At 40.8% G+C, this 24,928-nt stretch overlaps 1 protein-coding gene across 3 annotated transcripts in view; it reads right to left on the bottom strand.

Annotated features, from left to right (window-relative positions):
- LOC111529164 (tau-tubulin kinase 2) overlaps positions 1-24,928 on the bottom strand; it is a 178,174-nt gene that overhangs the window by 135,581 nt on the left and 17,665 nt on the right. For all 3 annotated transcript variants that reach the window (XM_023196021.2, XM_023196023.2, XM_023196022.2), the window contains exon 2: positions 3,823-3,959. In XM_023196021.2, the coding sequence (XP_023051789.1) occupies positions 3,823-3,891 (69 nt within the window). In that variant the 5' untranslated portion in view covers positions 3,892-3,959. The remainder of the gene's footprint in view (positions 1-3,822; positions 3,960-24,928) is intronic.

The following is a 24,928-nucleotide window of genomic DNA, read 5'->3' as shown; positions in this document are numbered from 1 at the left end:
AGCCAGGCGTGGTGGCGCGTGCCCATAATCCCAGCTACTGAGGAGGCTGAGGCAGGAGAATCGCTTGAACCTGGGAGGCGGAGGTTGCAGTGAGCAGAGATCATGCCACTGCACTCCAGCCTGAGCGACAGTGTGAGACTCTGTCTCAAAAAAAAAAAAGTCCAAGAGGCATTCAGTTAAATAAATTGTTCCTTCATGGGCCTTGATTGATATACTTATGATTCTTTATATTTTGCCCATTAAATAAAACCTAGTGTAGCTTTAAAAACTCATACACAGTACCAAACAGATTCCTTTCTAACTAAGGACTGGTAGAGGCAGCTTCATGTTTTCCTCACAAAAAAACCTTATTAAATGACAGAATAAAACATCTAGGCTGAAGTAAATGTTCTTGCTTCTTTGTCTATTTCTATCCCTATAATGCCATTTAAACATTAATAGAGCATTTTTTAATTGGCCTGACAAAGCCCTAAGAAATTATCAAGGTTTATGAGGCAAAGAGAGAGGCAGTTTAGTATGATTGGGGTACACAGATTACAGGAAGAATAGAGGTAAGGTCTGTGGGAGATTGTATTTTCCAACAATAGGCACAAAAATATCATCCATCCCTGCTCTTCTTCAATGTGAAGAAAACCTTTCACACTGATGAAGGCAATGTGACCTTGCTACTCCCCCATCAAGGCGTAGAGTCCATTTTCCCCTTAACTGCTTTCATCAACAGAATAGGGCAAAGTGACACTGTGCCAGCTCTGAGGACAGCCCTTAACCAGCCTGGTAGCTTCCATTTCCTGTCTCTTGAAAGCTAGCCACCATGTAAGAAATGGGACCATCTGGCCGGGAGCAATGGCTCACATCTGTAATCCCAGCACTTTGGGAGGTCGAGGCGGTTGGATCACCTGAGGTTGGGAGTTTAAGACCAGCCTTGCCAACATGGTGAAACCCCGTTTCTACTAAAAATACAAAAATTAGCCGGTGTGATGGTGCACGCTTGTAATCTCACCTACTCGGAAGGCTGAGGCAGGAGAGTCGCTTGAACCCGGGAGGCGAGGCTGTGGTGAGTGGAGATCGCGCCACTGCACTCCAGCCTGGGCAACAGAGTAAGACGTCGCCTCAAAAAAAAAAAAAAAAAGAAATGGGACCATCCTGAGAAGCCACAGCCACGTGGTTATGCCCTAGAAAACAAGCCACCAGGTTGGGGGTTGGGAGTTGGGGGTGAAGAGCTAAGGAACCCCATCATACCAGACAAGTGAGTGAAGAAACCATTTCTAAATGGATCCTCTAACTGAAACAATCCTGCTAGTGCCACATGGCTAAGAGACAAATCACCCAGGCAAACTCTTCCCAAATTCCTAAGGCACAAAACTGCAAGCAAAATAAAATGATTGTTTTAAGTTTCTAAATTTTGATGTAGTTTGTTACATAACAATAAATAACTAAAACATCATCTGTAACAATGAGCTTGTCATTTTTTTTTTAAACTAAAAATGCCCCTATGCCCTCCCAAATGTTGGAGATAAGTTCCTCAGATATATTAGTTCTAATTACCAGGACAAGGGAACCATGCCAATTAAGAGTTTCCACTTGTCACCTTTTGATATGTCCACTGGAGAACAAACCAGCCTTAACACAGTGCTTAGTGTAATCCTCTCACCAAAGCAACACTCATGTCTGACTTACATAAAAGATTAGCAACTGCTAAATCTCCCTGCACCAGTCCATGATGATGACATAGTTTTCTTATATTTGGTCAAGTAAATTTTCAAAGTCTACTGACTTATCTAATCAGTAAAACACACTGTACCATACAAATAAAAAATAAAAATTCTATTTCTAAAGGGTCTTCTTTTTCCAATCTGTTCATAAATTAAGGGAACCATTAAAATAGCTTTGTAAAACCTACTAATGGAAAAAAACTTTGGTGGACTGTGTAGCAATAAAAAAATATTTAAATATATCCAAAACAAAAATAGTTCCTTAAAGAAATGAGTAGTATTAGCGAGATGGCAGATTCTAGGTCTAGGGAGAGAAAGTCATCGAAAGACTATTAGGATCTTGTCAAAAGAACTCAGAAGACAATGTGAAGTGTGTCCCCTTAGTCAAATAAGACAATTTAAACATTTATAAGGATAACTACCACGGACTGAAACACATCAAATTTGTTTAAATCCTTCTTAATTATACTAAAAAACAAATCTAATTGATCACTTTTGGAGAATGACAAAAAACCAATTCATTGTTTTGAAAACTGGTAAATTAAAAAAGAGAAACAAGTATTTATCTTGTTTTCCTAATCAAACTGTACCTCAAGATAATCAAATAATTGATGATAAAAAGCTTGTCCTTACAGATACATTTCAGCTAATAAATGAATTATGGAATATCACCAATTTGCAATCCCTACATAATAGACCTAGGCAATGATCATCAACAGTGTTACCACCACAAAAAAGATAGACAGATGGACAATAAGATATTATATGCCTCCTAGTGAAGGCTCACAATAACATTTATGAAAAAAAGATGTCCCCATCTCAAAACAAACCTAAAGTCAGATGTAATCCAGCCTGTAGATATAACTACCAATTTACAGGAAATACACAAGACAGAGAAACGTGTTAACATCAAATGGAAGCAGATAGCAAAATCCAAACCATGGGAAATTCTACAGACAAATCACCTAATTTCTTCAGTAAATAAATTGTAAGGGGAAAAAAAGAACAATAAAGAGGAAGGAATCTAGAAATGAAAAGAAATTTAAGTGATGGCAACTAATTACAATATCCAGATTTTATTTGGATCTTGATTCAGACTGTTCAAAATACTTTACAATCAGGAGAATGTGAAAACTAAAACTATATTTGGTGATATTAAGAAATGATTACCTGTTTTTAGTACTACTACAGTATTTTATAACAGTAGAAAGTAGCTGAAAATACCACAGGCTAACAGACAAAATGATACACAACCTTGGGGGAGGAGTCAGCAGGAAAGAAATGATTATTTTTAAGGTTTGATAATGGTATTACGATTATGTTTTTAAAAGTAAGTCCTTATTTGTTAGAGACACATACTGAAGTATACACAGAAGAAATGCTAAGGTTAAATATCACTTCAAAATATTCTGGGAGAGAGATGAAACAAGATTAATCATACATTGATGACTATTTAACTTGGGTCATGAGTACATGGAGGTTCATTATATAAGTCTCTATTTTCTATGTATACTTACAATTTTCCTTAATAAAAAAAAAAAGAGCAGCTCATTGGACTTGCTTTTTTTTTTTTTTTTTTTTGAGATGGAGTCTTGCTCTGTCACCCAGGCTGGAGTACAGTGGCGTGATCTCAGCTCACCGCAAGCTCCGCCTCCCGGGTTCACACCATTCTCCTGCCTCAGCCTCCCTAGTAGCTGGGACTAGAGGCACCGGCACCACGCCCGGCTAATTGTTTGTATTTTTTTTCAGTAGAGATGGGGTTTCACCATGTTAGCCAGGATGGCCTCGATCTCCTGACCTCATGATCGGCCCGCCTCTACCTCCCTAAGTGCTGGGATTACAGGCGTGAGCCACCATGCCCGGCCAGCTCATTGTAATTTCAAACACTGTATTTTTTTCATTTGTTCAAAAATTTAGTACTATATGAAAAGTAAGAATTAGGGTATAAACAGAGCTTAATCATAGAAAAATAACTGTAAATAACTGCTTTAGGCATATAAGTAATGTATATAATATTTCCTAATGAAATGCTATTTTTATCAGGATACCAAAAATTATCCCGATATGTATACACACACACACACATACACATTCTGAGATGTACACTCACCACTTTCCATCTTTCTTTCACTAGGATTCCAACACTCAGGATATCCGGCTGCTCTCCTCCCCCGCTCATTGCAATACACTGATTATGGTAGAACAGTTACACAGGCATCCAGTTCCCAAGGGTGGTTTCCATTTAACCTAAAACAACAACAAAAAATAGTGGCAGTATATTAGGGTTAACTAATCAACACAAATAACATTCCAACATCAGGAAGCACTACTAATACTATACATTAGTTTGGCTACTTTGTTGGGAAGAAGGGGAAAAAGACCCAGAAATGTTTAATGCATATTTTTTAAAACCACATATCTTTCCATTACAGATGCCCAGTGAAATAGCTAGGCGTTACAAAGATACTGTTAAAACACAGGTATTATTTATAATAACTGAGATTGTTAGATTATAGGGCAAGCATGATGTCATGGCACTTGAACTAGGTAGATGACTATCCTGAGTACAATATACTGCTGAAAAGACACAGTATCTAATTTACAACTGCTTACAGTTTGTAACTTAGAGCTTAAAATCATTACAGCTAATAATATTTTAATGTTACAAAATGCACTTAAAATGTATAGGAAATAAATACTAACAAAGAAAATGGTTGTTGACTAAACCTGATACGATGACGTTCTAAGAAAAAGAGGATATTAGTAAGATGAACAGCATACCTGTAGAAAATGAAGATATAGCACAAAAATACAGCCTAAAGGAGATGAAAACTGTAACCTAGTCCAGGAATGAAAAAGATATTGATACAGAGTGACTTTCAAGATACATTGTTTAGTGAAAAAAGGCAAGACAGTAAAGGGTTTATAGTATGCTATACTTTGCAGAAAAAGGAGATAAATGTTGAGTATATTTAAGTATCTGCTTTTGTTTTCTAAAAAGAAAGGAAAAGAAGGACAGATAAGCTAAAACTTAATGAAAATGATTCTTTGTAGCAGGAGTCAGCAAATTTTTTCAATACAGGTCTGGAGAGTAAATATTTTAGTCTCTAGGCCACATACTGTATTCTCTGTTATAGTTACTCGATTCTGCCACTGTAGCACAAAAGCCATACACAATTATGTAAATGAATGAGTATGGCTGTGCTCCAACAAAATCTTATTTACAAAAAAAAAAAAAAAAAAGTGGGCCAAATTTGGCCTGCAGACTGTTTCAACCTTTACTCAAAAGAATGCAAAAAAAAAAGGCCAGGCATGGTAGCTCACACCTGTAATCTCAGCATCTTGGGAGGCTGAGGCAAGAGGTATGCTTGAGCCCTGGAGTTTGAGACCAGCCTGGGCAACACAGGGAGATCCCATCTCTACAACAAATTTAAAAATTAGCCAGATGTGCTTGCACGTACTTGTAGTCCCAGCTACTCAGGAGTCTGAGCAGGGAGGATCACTTGAGCTTGGAAGGTTGAGGTTGCAGTGAGCCGTGAAGGTGCCACTGCCCTCCAGCCTGGGTGACAGAATAAGATCCTGTCTCAAAAAAAAAAAAAAAAGAAAGAAAAAAATGATGGAATGGATAAGGAAGAAAGCCAGACTTCCGTGAATGCATCTTATGATATAGTTTTGATTCTGGAAACATGTAAATGTTTTACGTATGATTAAAAAAAAAGTTCTAAACTCCAAATTCCAGAAAGGACCATAACAACAAGTAATCACCAGAACTGGTGTTAAACCCATCCTACGCCCATCAAAGGAAGCTCTGAATGAGTGATATCACTTCAGCAAGTCACCAGTCAGCAACACCACAATTCATAACCACATTTACATAATAAAAGGTCAATCAGTTCCTAAATACTCCTACTTCACCAATCCCTGAACTCCATAATTCCTCAAATCCTATTTAAGACTAGCAGTTTCTTTTCTTTTTTCTTTTAAAACCAAGTATTGCTCTGTCACCCAGGTTGAAGTGCAGTGGTGCAATCACAGCTCATTATATCCTTGAACTCCTGGGCTCAAGCAATCTTCCCATCTCAGCCTCCCAAGGAGCTGGGACTACAGGAGCGTACTACCATACCTGGATAACATTGTTTCTTTGTTTATTTTTAATAGACAGGGTCTCACTATGTTGTCCAGGCTGGTCTCAGACTCGTGGCCTCCAGTGATCCTCCCACCTCAGCCTCCCAAAATGGTGGGATCATAAGCATGAACCACTGCACCTGGTTGGGCAGTTTGTTTCATTCAGAGAAATTACGTTCTACAATTATGGCTCTCCCTTGTATATCACACAATAAATTTAGCATTTTGTTCAGAAAACGAATGATGGCATGTTCAAGAGACAAAAATTTTAAAACACACTAAAAATAAAGGACAATTCAAAACAAACTGAAACCAATAATCTACTGCAATCTGTTCCCCAAAAACCTATGGAACTAAAAGAATTTTTAAAAAATAACCCATTGCATCCATTGCATACTGAGTTTGTGCCATAGTCACACAGAAAATAATTACTTCAGCTGGGCATGGTGGCTCACAACTGTAATCCCAACACTTTGGGAGGCTGAGACAGGTGGATCTCTTGAGGTCAGGAGTTCGAGACCAGCCTGGGCAACATGGCAAGACCCTGTCTCTACTAAAAATGCAAAAATTAGGCCAGGCGTGGTGGCAGGTGCCTGTAGCGCCAGCTACTCAGGAGGCTGAGGCAGGAGAATGGCTTGAATCCGGGGGCAAAGGTTGCAGTGAGCCGAGACTGTGCCACTACATTCCAGCCTGGGTGACAGAATGAGACTCCGTCTCAAAAAAAAAAAAAAAATCAACATTCTCCACAGAATTTAAGTAAGACTCAAATTTCAAAAAACAAAAAACAAAAAAAAAAACACTTTTAATGTTGGGCATACAATCCAAAATTACCAAGCACACAAAGAACCAAGAATATCTCAATTTATATATGAAAGTGCAATCAATAGATACAAATGTCAAGATGACACAGATTTAGGATTTATCAGGCAAAAATGCTCCAAGAAATAAAGGTGAACACCCTAGAAATGAATAAAAAGATATAAAGGCTCAGGAAAGAATAAGAGACATAAAGAAAGAAATTAAAAATTTAGGCCAGGCATGGTGGCTCACGCCTGTAATCCTAGCACTTTGGGGTCTCACTGTCGCCCAGGCTGGAGTGCAGTGGTGCAGTCGTAGCTCACTGCAGCCTCGAACTCCTGGGCTCAAGCAGTCCTCCCGTCTCAGCTTCCCAACTAGCTAGACTACATGCATGTGCCACCACACCCAGCTCATTTCACTTTTTGTAGAGACAGGGTCTGGGTTTGTTGCCCAAGCTGGTCTTGAACTCCTAGACTCAAACGACCCTCCCACCTCAGTCTCCTAAAGCGCTGGGATTACAGGCATAAGCCACTGTGCCCAGCCCTGAACTCTGGATATTAAAAACTCTGTAAATCTTAAATTCAGCTAGATAAAAAAGAAATTGGGAGGGGGGGGAACACTCTGAACAACAAGGCTCAGGGAGCTTCCTGGTTGGTGAACATACTGATGTACCAAGAGGGTGGTGCACTCTGGCTCCACGAGGATAGACGCTCCCGTGCTTGGGAGCCTTACAAACTTATCATATAGTCCTCTTCATCTGATTGTTCATTCATATCCTTTATAATAAAAAGGTAATTTTAAGTATAGCACTTTCATGAGCTCTGTGGGTCATTCTGAGCAAATTATTAAACCCAAGGGGATTGTGGGAAGGCCCAAACTTACACTCAACCAGGGAAAATTTGAGTGGCTTGTGCTACAGTCTGAAGTGAAGGCGGCTTTGTGGGACTGAGCCCTGTAACCTGCGGGGTCTGCATTAACTTGAAGCAATTAGTGATAGAATTAAAGTGAATTATAGGACACCCGGATGATGTCAGTGAACTTAAACACAACCATCAAACAACTGGAACTGACATTTATAGAACACTCCACCCAACAAAAGCAGAATACACATTCAAACTCACAAGGAACATACACCAAGAGACTATATAATATCCCAGGTCACGAAACAAATTTTAGCAAATTTAAAAGAACTGAAATCATACATACTATATTCTCTGATAACAAGCTAGTATATTCTAGCTTAATGGTATTAAGCTAGAAATCAATAACAGCAAGATAACAAGAAACTCTACATACACTTGAAAATTAATAACAACAGGGCAAAGTGCCTGATTTTATATAAATAACACTTTACTGGAACTAAGCCATGCTCATTCAATTATATGTTGTGTATGGCTGATTTCATACTACTACGGCAGAGTTAAATAACTGCAACACAGACGGTATTACACTTTGGCCTAACATATTTATTTTCTTAATAAAATAAAAAAATTTATTTCTTAATAAAATGTTTGGCTGGGCACGGGGGCTCGCACCTGTAATTCCAGCATTTTGGGAGGCCGAGGCAGGTGGATTGCTTGAGCTCAGGAGTTCAAGACCAACCTAAGCAACATGGCAAGACCCTGTGAGGAAAGACAGAGACCCTCTCATATTGTTTTATATTGTTTTACACTCAGTACCTATTTTAAGAAAAAAACAAGGAATTGAAACCAAAGACAGGCAGCCCGGCGCCAGGGCCAAAACCTGACCTGGGCCTGACTGGCCTAAATCTAGTAGTTAAAAATCAACTCATGACTTAGAAACCGATGTTATCCATAGATTCCCAGCAACGTATAAGAACATTTTGAAACTCCCTGCTCTGTTCTGTTTCATTCTGACCACTAGTGCATGCAGCCCCTGTCACGTACCCTCTGCTTGCTCAAATCAATCACAACCCTTTCATGTGAAATCTTTAGTGTTGTGAGCCCTTAAAAGGGACAGAAATTGTGCACTTGGGGAGCTCAGATTTTAAGGCAGTAGCTTGCCAATGCTCCCAGCTGAATAAAGCCTTTCCTTCTACGACTCGGTGTCTGAGAGGTTTTGTCTGCGGCTCCTCCTGCTACATTTCTTGGTTCCCTAACAGGAAGTGAGATGACTGAGGGACAGCCGAGGCAGCCCCTTAGGCAGCTCAGGCCTACCCTGTGGAGCATACCTGCGGGGGACCCCGGCCAGCCTGAGTGAGGAGATCCAAAGAGTGCTCCCGGGTAGGCAATTGCCCAGGTGGAACGCCTCGCCCCAGAGCAGCACGTAGCAGGCCCCCGCAGAGGATTAACACAGTGGCTGAACACCGGGAAGGAACTGGCACTTGGAGTCTGGACATCTGAAACTTGGTAAGACTAGTCTTTGGAACTTGTCCACTCCATTTAAGTGGAAGCGTGGCCTGATCACCCATGGTGTGCCTTTATTGGCACTATGATGTTGGTTTTGGTTTTGACTTGGTTTGAATTGCTTGACAGGACTGGTCTTGGGAATTTGCCTACTCCATTTGAGTGGAAGCGTGGCCTGATCACCCACGGTGTGCCTGTACTGGCACTTTGGTTTTTGTTTTTGACTTGACTTGGACTGCTTGATACTTTGGTTTTGGTTTTGACCTGGCTTGGATTTCTGGATACTCTGATTTTGGTTTTGATTTTGGTTTGGTGTAAACTGCAGAAGTGTGTGTGTGCCCTTTTTACCTGTTTATTTTGTGGTGTGCGTGTGGTGTAAGTGTGGTGTTTTCTCTAGAAGCATGGGTCAAGCACAAATAAGCCCACCCCATTAGGAACTATGTTAAAAAATTTCAAGAAAGGGAAAAAAGTGGGGAGGCAGAATTTATACAAAAATAATGTTATTTGGTAAATTCTTGTCCTGAAATAAATTAACTGGTTGTTAAAGAAAAAAATGTTTGTACTAAGTCAGAAAGTTGAGACATGTCAAAAAATTGTCCGTGAAAGTCATGAAAGTAAAAAGGTTATAAAAAAAATTTTATGCAAAAACTGTTGTATAATTTAAAAGTAATAAAGCTTCCTGAGTACTACTGAAGAATCAGTTTATGTGCAAGGTGTATAAAAAAAGTAAAACACACCTTTGGTAAAAAGATTATAAGGAGGCATAAGAATGTGGATTTTTACCTACATTAAAAGGTTAAAAAAAGTATTGTTTTGAAAGTTTAGGCCGGGCGTGGTGGCTCAAGCCTGTAATCCCAGCACTTTGGGAGGCCGAGACGGGCGGATCACGAGGTCAGGAGATCGAGACCATCCTGGCTAACACGGTGAAACCCCGTCTCTACTAAAAATACAAAAACTAGCCAGGCGAGGTGGCGGGCGCCTGTAGTCCCAGCTACTCGGGAGGCTGAGGCAGGAGAATGGCGTAAACCCGGGAGGCGGAGCTTGCAGTGAGCTGAGATTCGGCCACTGTACTCCAGCCTGGGCGACAGAGCGAGACTCGCCTCAAAAACAAAAAAAAAAGAAAGTTTAAGCAAGTTTTAAAACGTTAATTGTAAAAAAATTCTGTGTGTAAACATATTAGCTAAAGTTAAAAAGGTATCATTCAGTTTTTCTGTTAACTGGACATTAAAATAAAAATGCAACAGGTTTTTCTTAAAGCATCAACCTGCTCTTTAACAAAAATTATAAAAGGTTAAAAAGAGTCTATAAAATCTTACCTTATGGTTAAACATGAAAAATTGGATAAATATGTCTACAAGGTTTTATTAAAATTAAGTTTAACATTAACAACACACTAATATAAAGGTAAAATTTAGCTTATCTGGTATAAAAATCATACAAGAACCATTATTAAATATAAAATGGTGTTTAGCTTTCTTTGGTCTAAAAACTAATAAAGATAGGTGCTAAAGGAAACACTCATTTTACTAGAGGATCATAGAAGTTAAAGACTTAAAACAAATTTTGGCACCTAAGACAGCATACCAAGATGCAAATGCCTGGTTGAAATGGATCAAATATTCCATCTGCACGTTAAACAAAAGCAACTGTTATGCTCGCGCAATGGCAGGCCAGAGGCCCTGATTGTCCCCCTTCCACTAAGGTGGTCCTCTAGTCGACCAGGCATGGGCTACATGGTAGCTCTTTTCCAGGATTCTAGGATTACTTCCATGAAGTAATTTCCAGGATTACTTCCATGGAGTAATAAGACATGCCAAGCTCTCTCTGCTATATCCCAAAGTCCCTGCAGGTCAGCCCCCCAAGGGCCATCCAGCTTCCGTCTCCCAACACTAAGTTCATTTCGTGTCTTTCATGGCAGGGAGGAGACTCAGCATTCCTTGGAGACCTGAAGGGATGCAGTGAGCTTAAGAATTTTCAAGAGCTTATCAATCAGTCAGCCCTTGTTCATCCCCGAGCGGATGTGTGGTGGTATTGCGGTGGACCTTTACTGGGCACTCTGCCGAATAACTAGAGTGGCACTTGTGCTTTAGTCCATTTGGCTATCCCTTTCACCCTGGCATTTCATCAACCAGAGGAAAAATAATAATAATAATAAGACATCGTAAAGCAAGAGAAGCCCCTTACAGGTCTTTCAACTCTCACATCTATTTAGATGCAATTGGAGCCCCAGATGGAATACCAGATCAATTTAAAGCTTGAAAGCAAATAGTTACAGGGTTTAAGTCAATATTTTGGTAGATGACAGTCAATAAAAATGTAGATTAGATAAACTGTATCTATTACAACCAACAGCAATGAGCTTTTCATGAGTTAAAAAGAAACACTCGTGTCGGCCCCAGTCCTGAGGCTACCTAACCTGACAAAACTCTGTATACTCTATGTGTCAGAAAGAGAAAAAAAACCAGTTGGAGTTTTAACCCAGACTGTAGAGCCCTGGCCAAGGCCAGTGGCCTATCTCTCAAAACAACTAGATGGGGTTTCCAAAGGCTGACCCCCATGTCCAAAGGCCCTGGCAGCAACGGCCCTATTAGCACAAGAAGCAGATAAGCTAACACTTAAGCAAAACCTAAACATAAAGTCCCCCCATGCTGTGGTAATTTTAATAAATACCAAAGGACACCACTTGCTAATGAATGCTACACTAACTAGATACCAAAGCTTGCTCTGTGAAAACCCCCACATAACCATTGAAGTTTGCAACACCCTAAACCCCGCCACCTTGCTCCTGGTATCAGAGAGCCCAGTTAAACATAACTGTGTAAAAGTATTGGACTCAGTTTATTCTAGTGGGCCCAACCTCTGAGATCATCTTTAAACATCAGTAGATTGGCAGGCTATATGTGGATGGGAGCAGCTTCGCCAACCCCTGCAAAGTGACTCTGAAGAAGATGACAAGCCCTACTCCAGTCACACCCGGAAGCTGACTGGTCCACGCACGGCCAAGGCATGAGGAAACTCATCGTGGGACTCATTTTCCTTAAAATTTGAACTTATACAGTAAAGACTTCAACTGACCTTCCTCAGACTGAGGGCTGTTCCCAGTATATACATCAAGTCACTGAGGTAGGACAAAAGATTGCTACAGTCCTATTATTTTATGGTTATTATAAGTGTACCAGGACTCTAAAAGAAACTTGTTTGTACAATGCTATTCTATCCAAGGTATGTAGCCCAGGAAATAACCAACGTGATGCGTGTTATGACCTATTTTAAGCCTCCCATGATCACAGTTTTTAAAATAAAGTTAAGGACTGGTCCTTTTCTAGGCGACACAAGTAAAGTAATAGCTAGGACAGAAGAAAGAGGGGCCTCCAAGCATATAACCCTAAAATTTCATGCTTGTACCACTATCAATAGCAATCGGCATATAATAAGATGCAGTTCTTTAAATTAAAAAAAAAAAAAGGTTTACACAGCAGGAAATAAGTATACCTGCCATGAATTACACTCATGTGCAAATGTATGTAATTACTGGTCTTGTGTCATCTAGACTACTTAGAAAAAGGATGAAAAAGATTCTGTTTAGCTCCAAAAAGCAGAAGGCAGCCCCTCCTGTATGGGTGGAAGCTGCAACCCCTTGAAATTAATAATTACAAATCCCTTAAACCCAAAGTTTAAAAAAAAAAAAAAAAAGGAGAACACGTATCTCTGGGCATCCATAAAAAAGGACTAGGTCCTAGAGTAAGTATCTTAGTAAAAGAGGAGGTTCGTAAACTCTCTCCAGAACCAGTATTTCAGACTTTCTATGATAAACTAAAAGTGCCAGTACCAGAGACTCCAGGAAAAACCAGAAATTTGTTTTTGCAATTAGCCGAGCATGTAGCCCAGGCTCTAAATGTCACTTCATGTTATGTTTGTGGAGAAACTGTAATAAGAGATCAATGGCCATAAGAACCCCGACAATTGGCCGGGCACGGTGGCTCACGCCTGTAATCCCAGCACTTTGGGAGGCTGAGGCGGGCAGATCACGAGGTCAGGAGATCGAGACCATCCTGGCTAACACGGTGAAACCCCGTATCTGCTAAAAATACAAAAAATTAGCTGGGCATGGTGGCGGGTGCCTGTAGTCTCAGCTACTTGGGAGGCTGAGACAGGAGAATGGCGTGAACCCGGGAGGCGGAGCTTGTAGTGAGCCGAGATTAGGTCACTGCATTCCAGCCTGGGCGATGAGCAAGACTCCATTTCAAAAAAAAAAAAAAAAAGAACCCCGACAATTAGTGCCTACAGACCCAGTTCCTGATGAATTCCTGGCCCAAAAAAATCACCCTGATCATCTCTAGGTTATAAAAGTCTCAATTATTAGACAATATTGCATAGCTAGAAAAAGGAAAGAATTCACTCATTCTATAGGATGACTTAGTTGTCTGGGGCAAAAACTGTATAATGGTACCGAAAAAAACAGTGACATGGTGGAGTTCCAATTACACAGAAAGAGATCCATTCAGTAAATTTCCAAGGTTGCAGACTGTCTGGGCCCACCCAGAATTCCACCGGAACTGGACTGGCCCCACTGGGTTATACTCGATATACAGACATAGAGCCTACACTAAGCTGCCTGACCGGTGGACGGGTAGTTGTGTTACTGGCACTATTAAACCATCTTTCTTCCTACTGCCCATAAAAACAGGTGAACTCCTGGGCTTCCCTGTCTATGCTTCCCGTGGAAAACAAAGCATAGCCATAGGTAATCAAAAAAATGATAAATGACCTCCTAAAAAATTATACAATACTATAGACCTGCCACTTAGACACAAGATGGCTCATGGGGATACTGGGCCCCCATTTACATACTCAACCGAATCATATGGTTGCAAGCTGTTTTAAACATCATCACTAATAAAACTGGCCAAGCCTTGACTATGCTGGCCCAGCAAGAAACTCAGATAAGAAATGCTATCTATCAAAATAGATTGGCTCTTGACTACTTGCTAGCAGCTGAAAGAGAGGTCTATAAGAAATTTAACCTTACTAATTACTGTCTACACATAGATAATCAAAGGCAAGTAGTTAAAGACATAGTTAAAAATATGACAAAACTGACACATGTGCCCATACAAGTGTAGCGTGAATTCAACCCTGAAGTCATGTTTAAAAATTAGTTCCCAGCACTAGGAAGATTTAAAACTCTTATAATAAAAGTTATAATAGTAATAAGAACCTCCTTACTGCTCCCTTGTTTGCTACCTGTACTTCTTCAAATGATAAAAAAGCTTCATTGCTACCTTAGTTCACCAAAATGCTTCAGCACAAGTGTACTATATGAATCACTATCAATCTATTGCACAAAAAGACATAAGTAGCAAAAATAAGAGTAACAACTCCCACTAATAAAAAGTGAGAGTCTCAAAGGGGGAAAATGAGGAAAGAGAGAGATCCTCTCATACTGTTTTACACTCAGTACCTGTTTTAAGAAAAAAACAAGGCAGTTAAACCAAAGACAGGCAGCCCGGTGCCAGGCCCAAAACCGGGCCTGGGCCTGACTGGTCTAAATCTAGTAGTTAAAAATCAACTCATGACTTAGAAACCGATGTTATCCAAAGATTCCTGGCACTGTATAAAAGAACTTTGTGAAACTCCCTGCTCTGTTCTGTTTCATTCTGACCACCGGTACATGCAGCCCCTATCACGTAACCCCTGCTTGCTCAAATCAATCACGACCCTTTCATGTGAAATCTTTAGTGTTGTGAGCCCTTAAAAGGGACAGAAATTGTGCACTCGGGGAGCTCGGATTTTAAGGCAGTAGCTCGCCAATGCTCCCAGCTGAATAAAGCCCTTCCTTCCACAACTCGGTGTCTGAGAGGTTTTGTCTGCGGCTCATCCTGCTATACTTGTCTCCACAAAAAATATAAAAATTAGCCAGATGTGTGGCACACATCTGTGGTCCCAGCTACTCAGAAGGCTGAGGTGGGAGGATCACTTGAGCCAGGAAGTTGAGGCTGCAGTGAGCTGTGATTGCAAAACTGTACTCCATCCTGGATGACAGAACAAGGCCCTGTCTCAAAAAAAAAAAAGAAAAAGAAAAAGAAAAAAGAGATCGGGCGCAGTGGCTCATACCTGTAATTTCAGCACTTTGGGAGGCCGAGGCAGACAGATTGCCTGAGGTCAGGAGTTTGAGACCAGCCTGGCCAACATAGTGAAATCCTGTCTCTACTAAAAATACAAAAATTAGCCAGGCATGGTGGCGTGTGCCTGTAATCCCAGCTACCTGGGAGCCTGAAGCAGGAGAATCTCTGGAACCAGGGAGGCGGAGGATGCAGTCAGCCGAGATCATACCACTGCATTCCAGCCTGGGTGACAGAGCAAGACTCCATCTTTAAAAAAAAAAAAAAAAGAAAGAAAAAGAAAAGAAAATGTTTGCCAATGCCTGTTCTAAATGAGCCATGGTTAAAGACAAAGTCCCCAGGCAAATTAGAAAATATTTTAACTGATCAAAAAGGAAAATGTAACATATGGTATGCAGCTAAAGCAATGGTTAGAGGAAAAACTATATCACTAAAAGCTTATATTAAAAATGAGGCCAGGTGCAGTGGCTTAGGCCTGTAATCCCAACACTTCAGGAGGCCAAGGCAGGAGGACTTGAGGTCAGGAGTTCAAGACCAGCCTGGGCAACCTATCAAGACCCTGTTATTACAAAAACTTTTTAAAAATACTCAACTGTGTGTGCTGAGTGCCTATAGTCCTAGCTACTCAAGAGGCTGAGGTGAGAGGATCATTTAAGCACAGAAGGTTGAGGCTGCAATGAGGTATGATCGCTCCATTGCCTCCAGCCTAGGTGACAGAGATCCTGTCTCTTAAAATATATATATATATATATAATACTAAAATAATTTTTAAATTGAAAATAAGCGAGAAAGTTTCAAATTAAAAATATAAGCTTCCCCCTGGGGGAAAAAAAAAAAAAACTAAACTCAAAACAAGCAGAGGAAGGAAACAAAAGGCAAAATAATAATAATGAAATTAAAACCAGAAACGTCATAGAAAAAAAAAAATCAATAAGACCAAAAGCCGGCTCTTTATAAAGATCAATATAATTTATAACCTTTTAGGAAAACTGGGAAAAAAGAATACACAAATAATCAATATTAGGAATGAAACAGGGGTTATCACTACAGACTCCAAAGACATAAATACATAATTAGGAAATATAATGAACAACATTATACACAGAAAGTGAACACAACCATCAAAAACTACTACAATTCACCCAAGGTGAAAGGGGCCTCCTTAAAAGTCGTACTAAAAAATATGGGCATGATATGGTTTGGCTGTGTCCCCACCCAAATCTCATCTTGAATTGTAGTTCCCATAATCCCCACATGTCATGGGAGGGATCTAGTGGGAGGTAACTGAATCATGGGGGCGGTTACCTCCATGATGCTGTTCTCACGATGGTGAGTGAGTCTCATGAGATCTGATGGTTTTATAAAAGGCAGTTCCCCTGCACACGCTCTCTTGCCTGCTGCCATGTAAGACGTGCCTTTGTTCCTTCTCTGCTTTTCACTGATTGTGAGGCTTCCTCAGCCATGTGGAACTATGAGTCCATTAAACCTCTTTTTCTTTACAAATTACCCAGTCTCAGCTAAGTCTTTATTAGCAGTGTGAGAACGGACTAATACAGGCCTAGATTTTTTTTTCCAATGGCAAATTCTACTAAACATTTAAAGAAAAAAAATGAAACAAGTTTTATACAATCTCTCCAAAAAAGAAGAGGAAAAAACCCTTCCCATCTCATTTTATGAGTCCAGCATTAACCTGATATTAAAACTAGTCAAAGGTTGGGCACGGTGGCTCATGTTTGTAATCTTAGCACTGTGGGAGGCGAAGGTGGGTGGATTGCTTGAGCCCAGGAGTTTGAGAACAGCCTAGGCAATATGGTGAAACCTCATCTCTACAAAAAATACTAAAAATTAGCTGGACATGGTGATGCACACCTGTAGCCCCAGGTACTCAGGAGACTAAAGTGGGAAGATCACCTGAGCCCAGGGAGGTTGAGGCTGCAGTGAGCCAAGATACCGTCACTGCCCTCCTGGCTAGGCAGCAGAGTGAGATCTGTCTCAAAAAGAAAACGAAAAATAACAGATCCATATCCCTTAAAAACAAAGACATGAAAATCTCTCATAAAATAGTAGCAAACTGAATCCAGCAATATCATACAACGAATAATACACCACAATCCAGTATGGTTTATCCTGGGGATGCAAGGCTGACTCAATATTCAAAAATCAATTCATGTAGTACAGCAGATTAATAGTCTAAAAATGAAAATCACATGACCTATCATGTGATACAGGAGAAGCATCTGACAAAAGTCAGTATTCATTCATGGTATAAACTCTCAGAAAACTAGGAATAGAACAGAATTTTCTAAACCTGATAAAGGGCATCTAAAAAAAAAAACAAAGTTCACACAAACTGTCAGTTTTAAGACAATTCCAACTGAAATCTAAGCAGAATGTTTCATATAAATAAGCTGACTCTAAAATCTATGAGAATAAGCAAAAATTACCCAAAATCTTTATAAAAAAATAAAGCTGGAGGAAACACACTATATGATTTTAAGTCTTACTGTATAAAACTACAGTAATCAAATCAGTGACCTATCTGCAAAGGGATAGAAATATAAACACATGAAACAGAATAAAGAGTCCATTGAGGGTGGAGGGTAGGAAGTGGGTCAGGATCAAAAAACTACCTATTGGATACTATATGTATTACCTGGATGACAAAATAATCTGTACACCAAACCACTAAGACACACATTTACCCAGGGAACAGATCTACACATGTACCCTCCTTGGACCTAAAATAAAAGTTAGAAAGAAAAAAAAAAGTATACATCAAAAAGATATTTTTAAAGTCTCCAGAAATAGACACACACAGATATGGCCAATTCATTTTTTAAGCTCTTTTAACAATTTAGATATAATGCACATACCATATAAGTGGCCATTTTAAAGAATACAATTAAGTGTTTTGTAGTATACTCACCATTGCCACTATCTAATCCCAGAACATTTTCACCATCCCAAAACAAAACCCCATACCCATTAGCAGTCACTCCCCATTCCCTTCTTCTCTCAGCCCCTGGCAATCACTAAATCTTTCTGTCTGTATGGATTTGCCTATTCTGGGCCAAATGATATTTGACAAAGACGCAAAGGCAATTCAATAAAGAAAGGACAGGCTGGATGCTGTGGCACATGCCTGTAATCCCAACACTTTGGGAGGCCAAGGCCTCAAGTGGATAACTTGAGGTCAGGAGTTTGAGACCATCCTGACCAACATGAAGAAACCTCATCTCTACTAAAAATACAAAATTAGCTGGGTATGGTGTCACATGCCTATGATCCCAGCTACTCGGGAGGCTGAGGCAGGAGAATCACTTGAACCCAGGAAGCAGAGGTTGCAGTGAGCTGAGATTGTGCCACTGCACTCCAGCCTGGTGACACAGCAAAACTCTGTCTCAAAATAATAATAATAGTAATAATAATAATACAGAAAAGATAGTCTTTTCAACAAGTTATGTTGAAACAATTGTTATTTCCATATGTAAAACACAGAACCTCTGTCTAAATCTCACACTTTACACAAAATGTAACTCACAACGTATCATAGACCTAAATGTAAATATACAACTTTTAGGGCAGGCAAGGTGGCTCACACCTGTAATCCCAGCACTTTGGGAGACTGAGGAAGGACGATCGCTGGAGGCCAGGAATTTAAGAACACCCTGAGCAATGGAGCAAGACCCCATTTCTACAAAAGATTAAAATAAAAATAATTAGCCAGGCACAGTGGTACATGCCTGCCTGTGGTCCCAGCTACTGGGAGGCTAAAGCAAGAGGATCACTTAGAGGCCAGGAAGTCAAGGCTGCAGTGAGCCATGATCACGCCACTGCACTCCAGCATGGCCAACAGTGAGACCCTGTCTCCAAAAAATAAATAAATAAAACTAAAAGATTTAATATGTAATAGGTTTATTATTATTAAAAATTTTTTTAATTTTTCAGCTTTAGCTTTTTTTTTTTTTTTTTTGAGACAGAGTCTTGCTCTTGTTGCTCAAGCTGGAGTGCAATGGCATGATCTCAGTTCACTGCAATCTCCACCTCCTGAGTTCAAGAGATTCTCCTGCCTCGGCCTCCCTAGTACCTGGGATTACAAGTGCCCACCACCACACCCAGCTAATTTTTGTATTTTTAGTGGAGACAGAGTTTTGCTATGTTGGCCAGACTGGTCTCGAACTTCTGACCTCGTGATCTGCCCACCTCGGCCTCCCAAAGTGCTGGGATTACAGGTATGAGCCACTGCACCTGGCCAGTTTTAGTTTTTAATATAGTAACTATCAATAGATATAAATCCATGTTAAAGAAAAAGAATCTTAAGAGTACCAATAATTTTTAAGATTAGTAAGAGTTCCTGAGAGTTTGGGAATGACTAGATTATGTAATAGAGATCTATAATCATTTTTTTTTTTTACTATTAATAACCTTGATTTATGGTATATATTTGAATGAGTAAACACTTTTTAATACTCTACTATCTGAACTTTTACCAATCATTCTTTCAATAAACAAACACTTGACAAGAACCCTGACAATAGCTGAGGGAAATATGAGATGAGTAAGTAATGCTCCCTAGCCTTTTAGACAGGGTGGCAAAAAGATCCGATCTCCAGGGCAGCAAGACACACTAAAGTTGAGAAGGATCCTGAAGCAAAATCTGGACTAAAAGGAAAGGATGTCATTATTGATTAGTCGATCTCAGAAGGACAATGGCAACATTCATCCATTCGACATTTATTGAGAACATATGATATGTTTCAGGCATTTTTCTTTAGAATAAATTCACAATGAAAACCCATACAAGAGAGGAGACAATGATAAAAATGTGCAAGTCGGACAGAAGATGTACAAGAGGTAACTTATCTAATGAATCTGAGAAAGCTGTACCAGTAGTGGTACACACACACACACAACTTCCAATCAGCTTCGCTACTCTCAAAAAAAAGAGATAACCAGCCAGGTGCAGTGGCTCATGGCAGTAATCCTAGCACTTTGGGAGGCCAAGGCAGGCAGATCCGTTGAGCCCAAGAGTTTGAAATCAGCCTGGAAAACTTGGTGAAACCCCATATCTACAAAAAGTATAAAAAGTGAGCCAGGTGTGATGGTGCGTGCCTGTAGCCCCAGCTACTTAGGAGGCTGGACCAGGGATGTCGAGGCTAACTGCTTATAACGGCCTTCTCAAGAAAATGGGTGAGGGGATGACAAACAACTCTGCAAATGAGTAATCAAGGTTCAAGTTGTCATGATAATGGTTGTTTAAATCACTCATTTTGCCATAACTAATCCATGACCAGACCAAACAGAAAATACTGTACTTCTGGCCAGGTGCAGTGGCTGATACCTGTAATCCAGCACTTTGGGAGGCTGAGGCAGGAGGATTACCTGAGATCAGAAGTTCAGGACAAACATGGCGAAACTCCGTCTCTACAGAAAATACAAAAAATAGCCAGTCATGGTATCGTGTACCTGCAGTCCCGGCTACTCGGGAGGCGGAGGTTGCAGAGAGCTGAGATAGTGCCACTGCACTCCAGCCTGGGTGGCAGAATGAGACTCTGTCTCAAAACAAAAAGCATTGACAGAGTCATAATAACTTAAATTCTGAGTACTGTCCTAAACTCTGACTACTGGCCTAACCAACATTAAGATGTAACATTATTGGAAAAATAAAAGGATCTAACTGTGTATGTGTAGTAGGAATGAGACGGGCAGTGAAAAAGTTAAATCATCTTCCATAGTGGAAAGCTGGTAGATAATGACTAAAACTGAACAATTAATCACCAGCAACACAAGCATCTTAGTTTGAGATATGGAGGTAAATACCAAAATTACTAAAAGTGAATACTTCCCAAAGGATGAAAAATGGGACAGAGTGGAGAAGCCAGAAGACTCCTTTTTTAATAACAACTTGTATATAACCATTAAACTTTTAAAATTATATGCTGTTAAAACTCTAATAATAACAACTAAATTTAAAAAGCAATTTGTACAACTTTTTTTTTTTTTGAGAGACAGAGAGAGACAGAGAGGGTCTTGCTCTATCACCCAGGCTGGAGTGCTATGGTGTGACCTCAGCTTTCTGAAAACTCCACCTCCTGGGCTAAAGCATTCCTCCTACCTCAGCCTCCTGAGAAGCTGCAAGTACAGACACATATCACCATGTATGGCTAATTTTTTTTGTTTTTTTTTTGTAGAGATGGGTTTTACTATGTTGCCCAGGCTGGTCTCGAACTCATGAGCTCAAGCAATCTGCCTGCCTCAGACTCCCAAAGTGCTGGGATTACAGGCAAGAGCCACTGTGCCTGGCCAATTTATAGAACACTTAAATGCAGAAAGTTTTTCACGCCTGTAATCTCAGGACTTTTGGAAGCTAGGGTAGGCAGATCACTCGAGGTCAGGAGTTCAAGACCAGCCTGGCCAACATGGTGAAACCCCATTTCAACTAAAAATACAAAAATTAGCCAGGTGTGGCCGGGCATGGTGGCTCACGCCTGTAATCCCAGCACTTTGGGAGGCCGAGGCAGGCGGATCACAAGGTCGGGAGTTCGAGACCAGCCTGACCAACATCAGGTAAAACCCCATCTCTACTAAAATACAAAAAATTAGCCAGGCGTGGTGGCATGTGCCTGTAATCCCAGCTACTTGGGAGGCTGAGGGAGGGGAATCACTTGAACCTGGGGAGGCGGAGGTTGCAGTGAGTTGAGATCTGCCACTGCACTCCAGCCTGGTGACAGAGCAAGACTCTGTCTCAAAAAAAAAAAAAATTAGCCAGGTGTGGTTGTGGGCGCCTGTAGTTCCCAGCTACTCTGAAGGCTGAGGCAGGAGAACTGCTTACATCCAGAAGGCGGAGGTTGCAGCGAGACAAGATCACGCCATTGCACTCCAGCAAGAGGGAAACTCCGTCGGAAACGAGAGGGGAGGGGAGGGGAGGGGAAAGAAAAGAAAAGTGCGTTCTACCTTGGACGACAGAGCAAGACTCCGTCTCAAAAAAAAAAAAAAGGAAAAAAAGAAAAAAAAGACTTCTATTTTCTCTTTTTTCAGATGGAGTTTCACTCTTGTTGCCCAGGCTGGAGTGCAATGGCATGATCTCGGCTCACTGCAACCTCCCCTACCCAGGTTCAAGCGATTCTCCTACCTCAGCCTCCTGAGTAGCTGGGATTACAGGCACCTGCCACCACGTCTGGCCAATTTTTGTGTTTTTGGTAGAGATGGGGTTTCACCATGTTGGTCAGGCTTGTCTCGAACTCCTGACCTCGTGATCTGCCTGCCTCGGCCTTCAAAAGTGCTGGGATTACAGGCGTGAGCCACTGCACCCAGCCTAGAAAGTTCTTTGTGTTTTAAATTAAAAACACAAAACAGTACATATGTATGATCCCATTTCTATTAAAAATGTGTACACATAAATAATTATGCACAGAAAAAACCTGAACTGAAATTTACCAACTATTAACAGTAGTTACAAGGGCTGGGCATGGTGGCTCACGCCTTTAATCCCAGGACTTTAAGAGGCTGACACGGGCGGATCACTTGAGGTTACTAGTTTGAGACCAGTCTGGCCAACATAGTGAAACCCCGTCTCTAATAAAAATACAAAAATTAGCTGGGCATGGTGGTGCATGCCTGTAGTCCCAGCTACTCGGGAGACTGAGTCAGGAGAATCGCTTGAACCCAGGAGGCGGAGGTTGCAGCAGTGAGCCAAGATCGCAGCACAGCACTCCAGCCTGGGAAACAGAGCGAGACTCTATCCCCCACATCAAAAAAACCCAGTAGTTATTTCTATGTAGTATGGTTATTTTCTGGTGGATGGGGGAATTCCTCTTTTGTAAATTTACTACAGAAAACACGTATTTTTACAATTAGAAGGAAAACTGGTTTTAAAAGATAAAATATTTAACTCTCCCATACATGGTCAAATGATTTTCAACAAGAGTCCCAAGATCACTCAAGGGGAAAGGAAGTCTTTCAACAAATGGTATTGGGGAAACTGGATATCCACATGTAAAAGAAAAAAGATGGACTCCTACCTCACACCATATACAAAAATGTACTCAAAATGAAGGAAGAAACTAAACCTAAGAGCTAAAATTATAAAATTATTAGAGGAAGGCCGGGCACAGTGGCTCACACCTGTGATCCCAGAACTTTGGGAGACAGAGGCAGGTGGATCACCTGAGGTCAGGAGTTTGAGACCAGTCTGGCCAACACGGTGAAACCTCATCTCTACTAAAAATACAAAAAATTAGCTGGGCGTGGTGGTGCGTGCCTGTAATCCCAGCTACTCGGGAGGCTGAGCCAAGGAGAATCGCTTGAACCTGGGAGGCGGAGGTTGCAGTGAGCTGAGATCGCACCATTGCACTTCAGCCTGGGTGAGAGACCAAGACTCTATGTTGAAAAAAAAAAAAATTATTAGAGGAAAACATAGGGGTAATATATTTCAGACATTGGATTTGACAACAATTTCTTGGATACAATACCAAAACAAAACAAAAAATAAATTTGGACTTCATCAAAATTAAAAACTTTTGGCCAGGCACAGTAGCATATGCCTGCAGTCCCAGCTACTTGGGAGGCTAAGATGAAAGGATCTCTTGAGCCCAGAAGTTCAACTCCAACTGGGCAAAATAGTGAGACCTCATCTCTAAAAAAATAAAAAAATAAAAATTTAACTAAAAAAAATTTTAATCGTTTGTGCATCAAAGAATACTATCAACAGAGTGAAAAGGCAACCCACAGAATGGGAAAAAATATTTACAAATCATATATCTGATAAGGGATTAACATGTAGAATACATAAAGAACTCCTAAAACTCAACAATAAAATAACAACCTGGAAGAAATGAACAAAAGACTTGAATAGACATTTGTCCATAGAAGATAAACAAATGGTCAATAAACATGAAAAGATAGCCCCAACATCACTAATCATTAAGAAAATGCAAATTAAAACCACAATGAAGGCCAGGCGCAGTGGCTCACGCCTGTAATCTCAGCACTTTGGGAGGCCGAGGTGAGCGGATCACCTGAGGTCAGGAGTTCAAGACCACCCTGGCCAACATGGTGAAACCCCATCTCTACTAAAAATACAAAAATTAGCCGGGTGTGGTGGAGCACGCCTGTATTCCCAGCTTCTAGGGCGGCTGAGGTAGGAGAATTGCCTGAACCCAGGAGGCAGAGGTTGCAGTGAGCCGAGATCATGCCATTGCCCTCCAGCATGGGCAACAGAGGAGACTCCATCTCAAAAAACAAAAACAAAAAAAACCACAGCCAGGCGCGGTGGCTCACACCTGTAATCCCCGCATTTCAGGAGGCCGAGGCAGGCGAATCACCTGAGGTCGGGAATTTGAGATCAGCCTGACCAACATAGTGAAACCCCATCTCTACTAAAAATACAAAATTAGCCGGGTGTGATGGCACAACAGCTCACTTCCATTAATATGGCCATTATAAAAAATAAATATGGCAGGTGCTGGTGAGGATGTGAAATCATGTGAAATGGCTGGTGAGCCATTCTGCATTGCTAGTGGGAATATAATATGGGACAGTTGCTGTGAAAAACAGTGCGGCAGTTCCTCAAATAACCAAACAGGGCCAGGAGCAGTGGCTCACGCCTGTAATCCCAGCACTTTGCTGGGCCGAGGTGGGAGAATCGCTTGAGCTCAGGAGTTTGAGACCACCTGGACAATGTGGCAAAACCCTGTCTCTACAAAATATGCAAATATGAGCAAGGCATGGTGCCGTGCACCTGCAATCCCAGCTACTAGAACCCAGGAGGCAGATGTTGCACAGAACGGAGATCGCGCCACTGCAC

Source organism: Piliocolobus tephrosceles, unplaced genomic scaffold (assembly GCF_002776525.5).
Source record: "Piliocolobus tephrosceles isolate RC106 unplaced genomic scaffold, ASM277652v3 unscaffolded_110, whole genome shotgun sequence".
NCBI lineage: Eukaryota > Metazoa > Chordata > Mammalia > Primates > Cercopithecidae > Piliocolobus > Piliocolobus tephrosceles.
The sequence above is the reverse complement of the archived record's forward strand: the minus strand, read 5'-3'. Positions and strand labels throughout refer to the sequence as shown.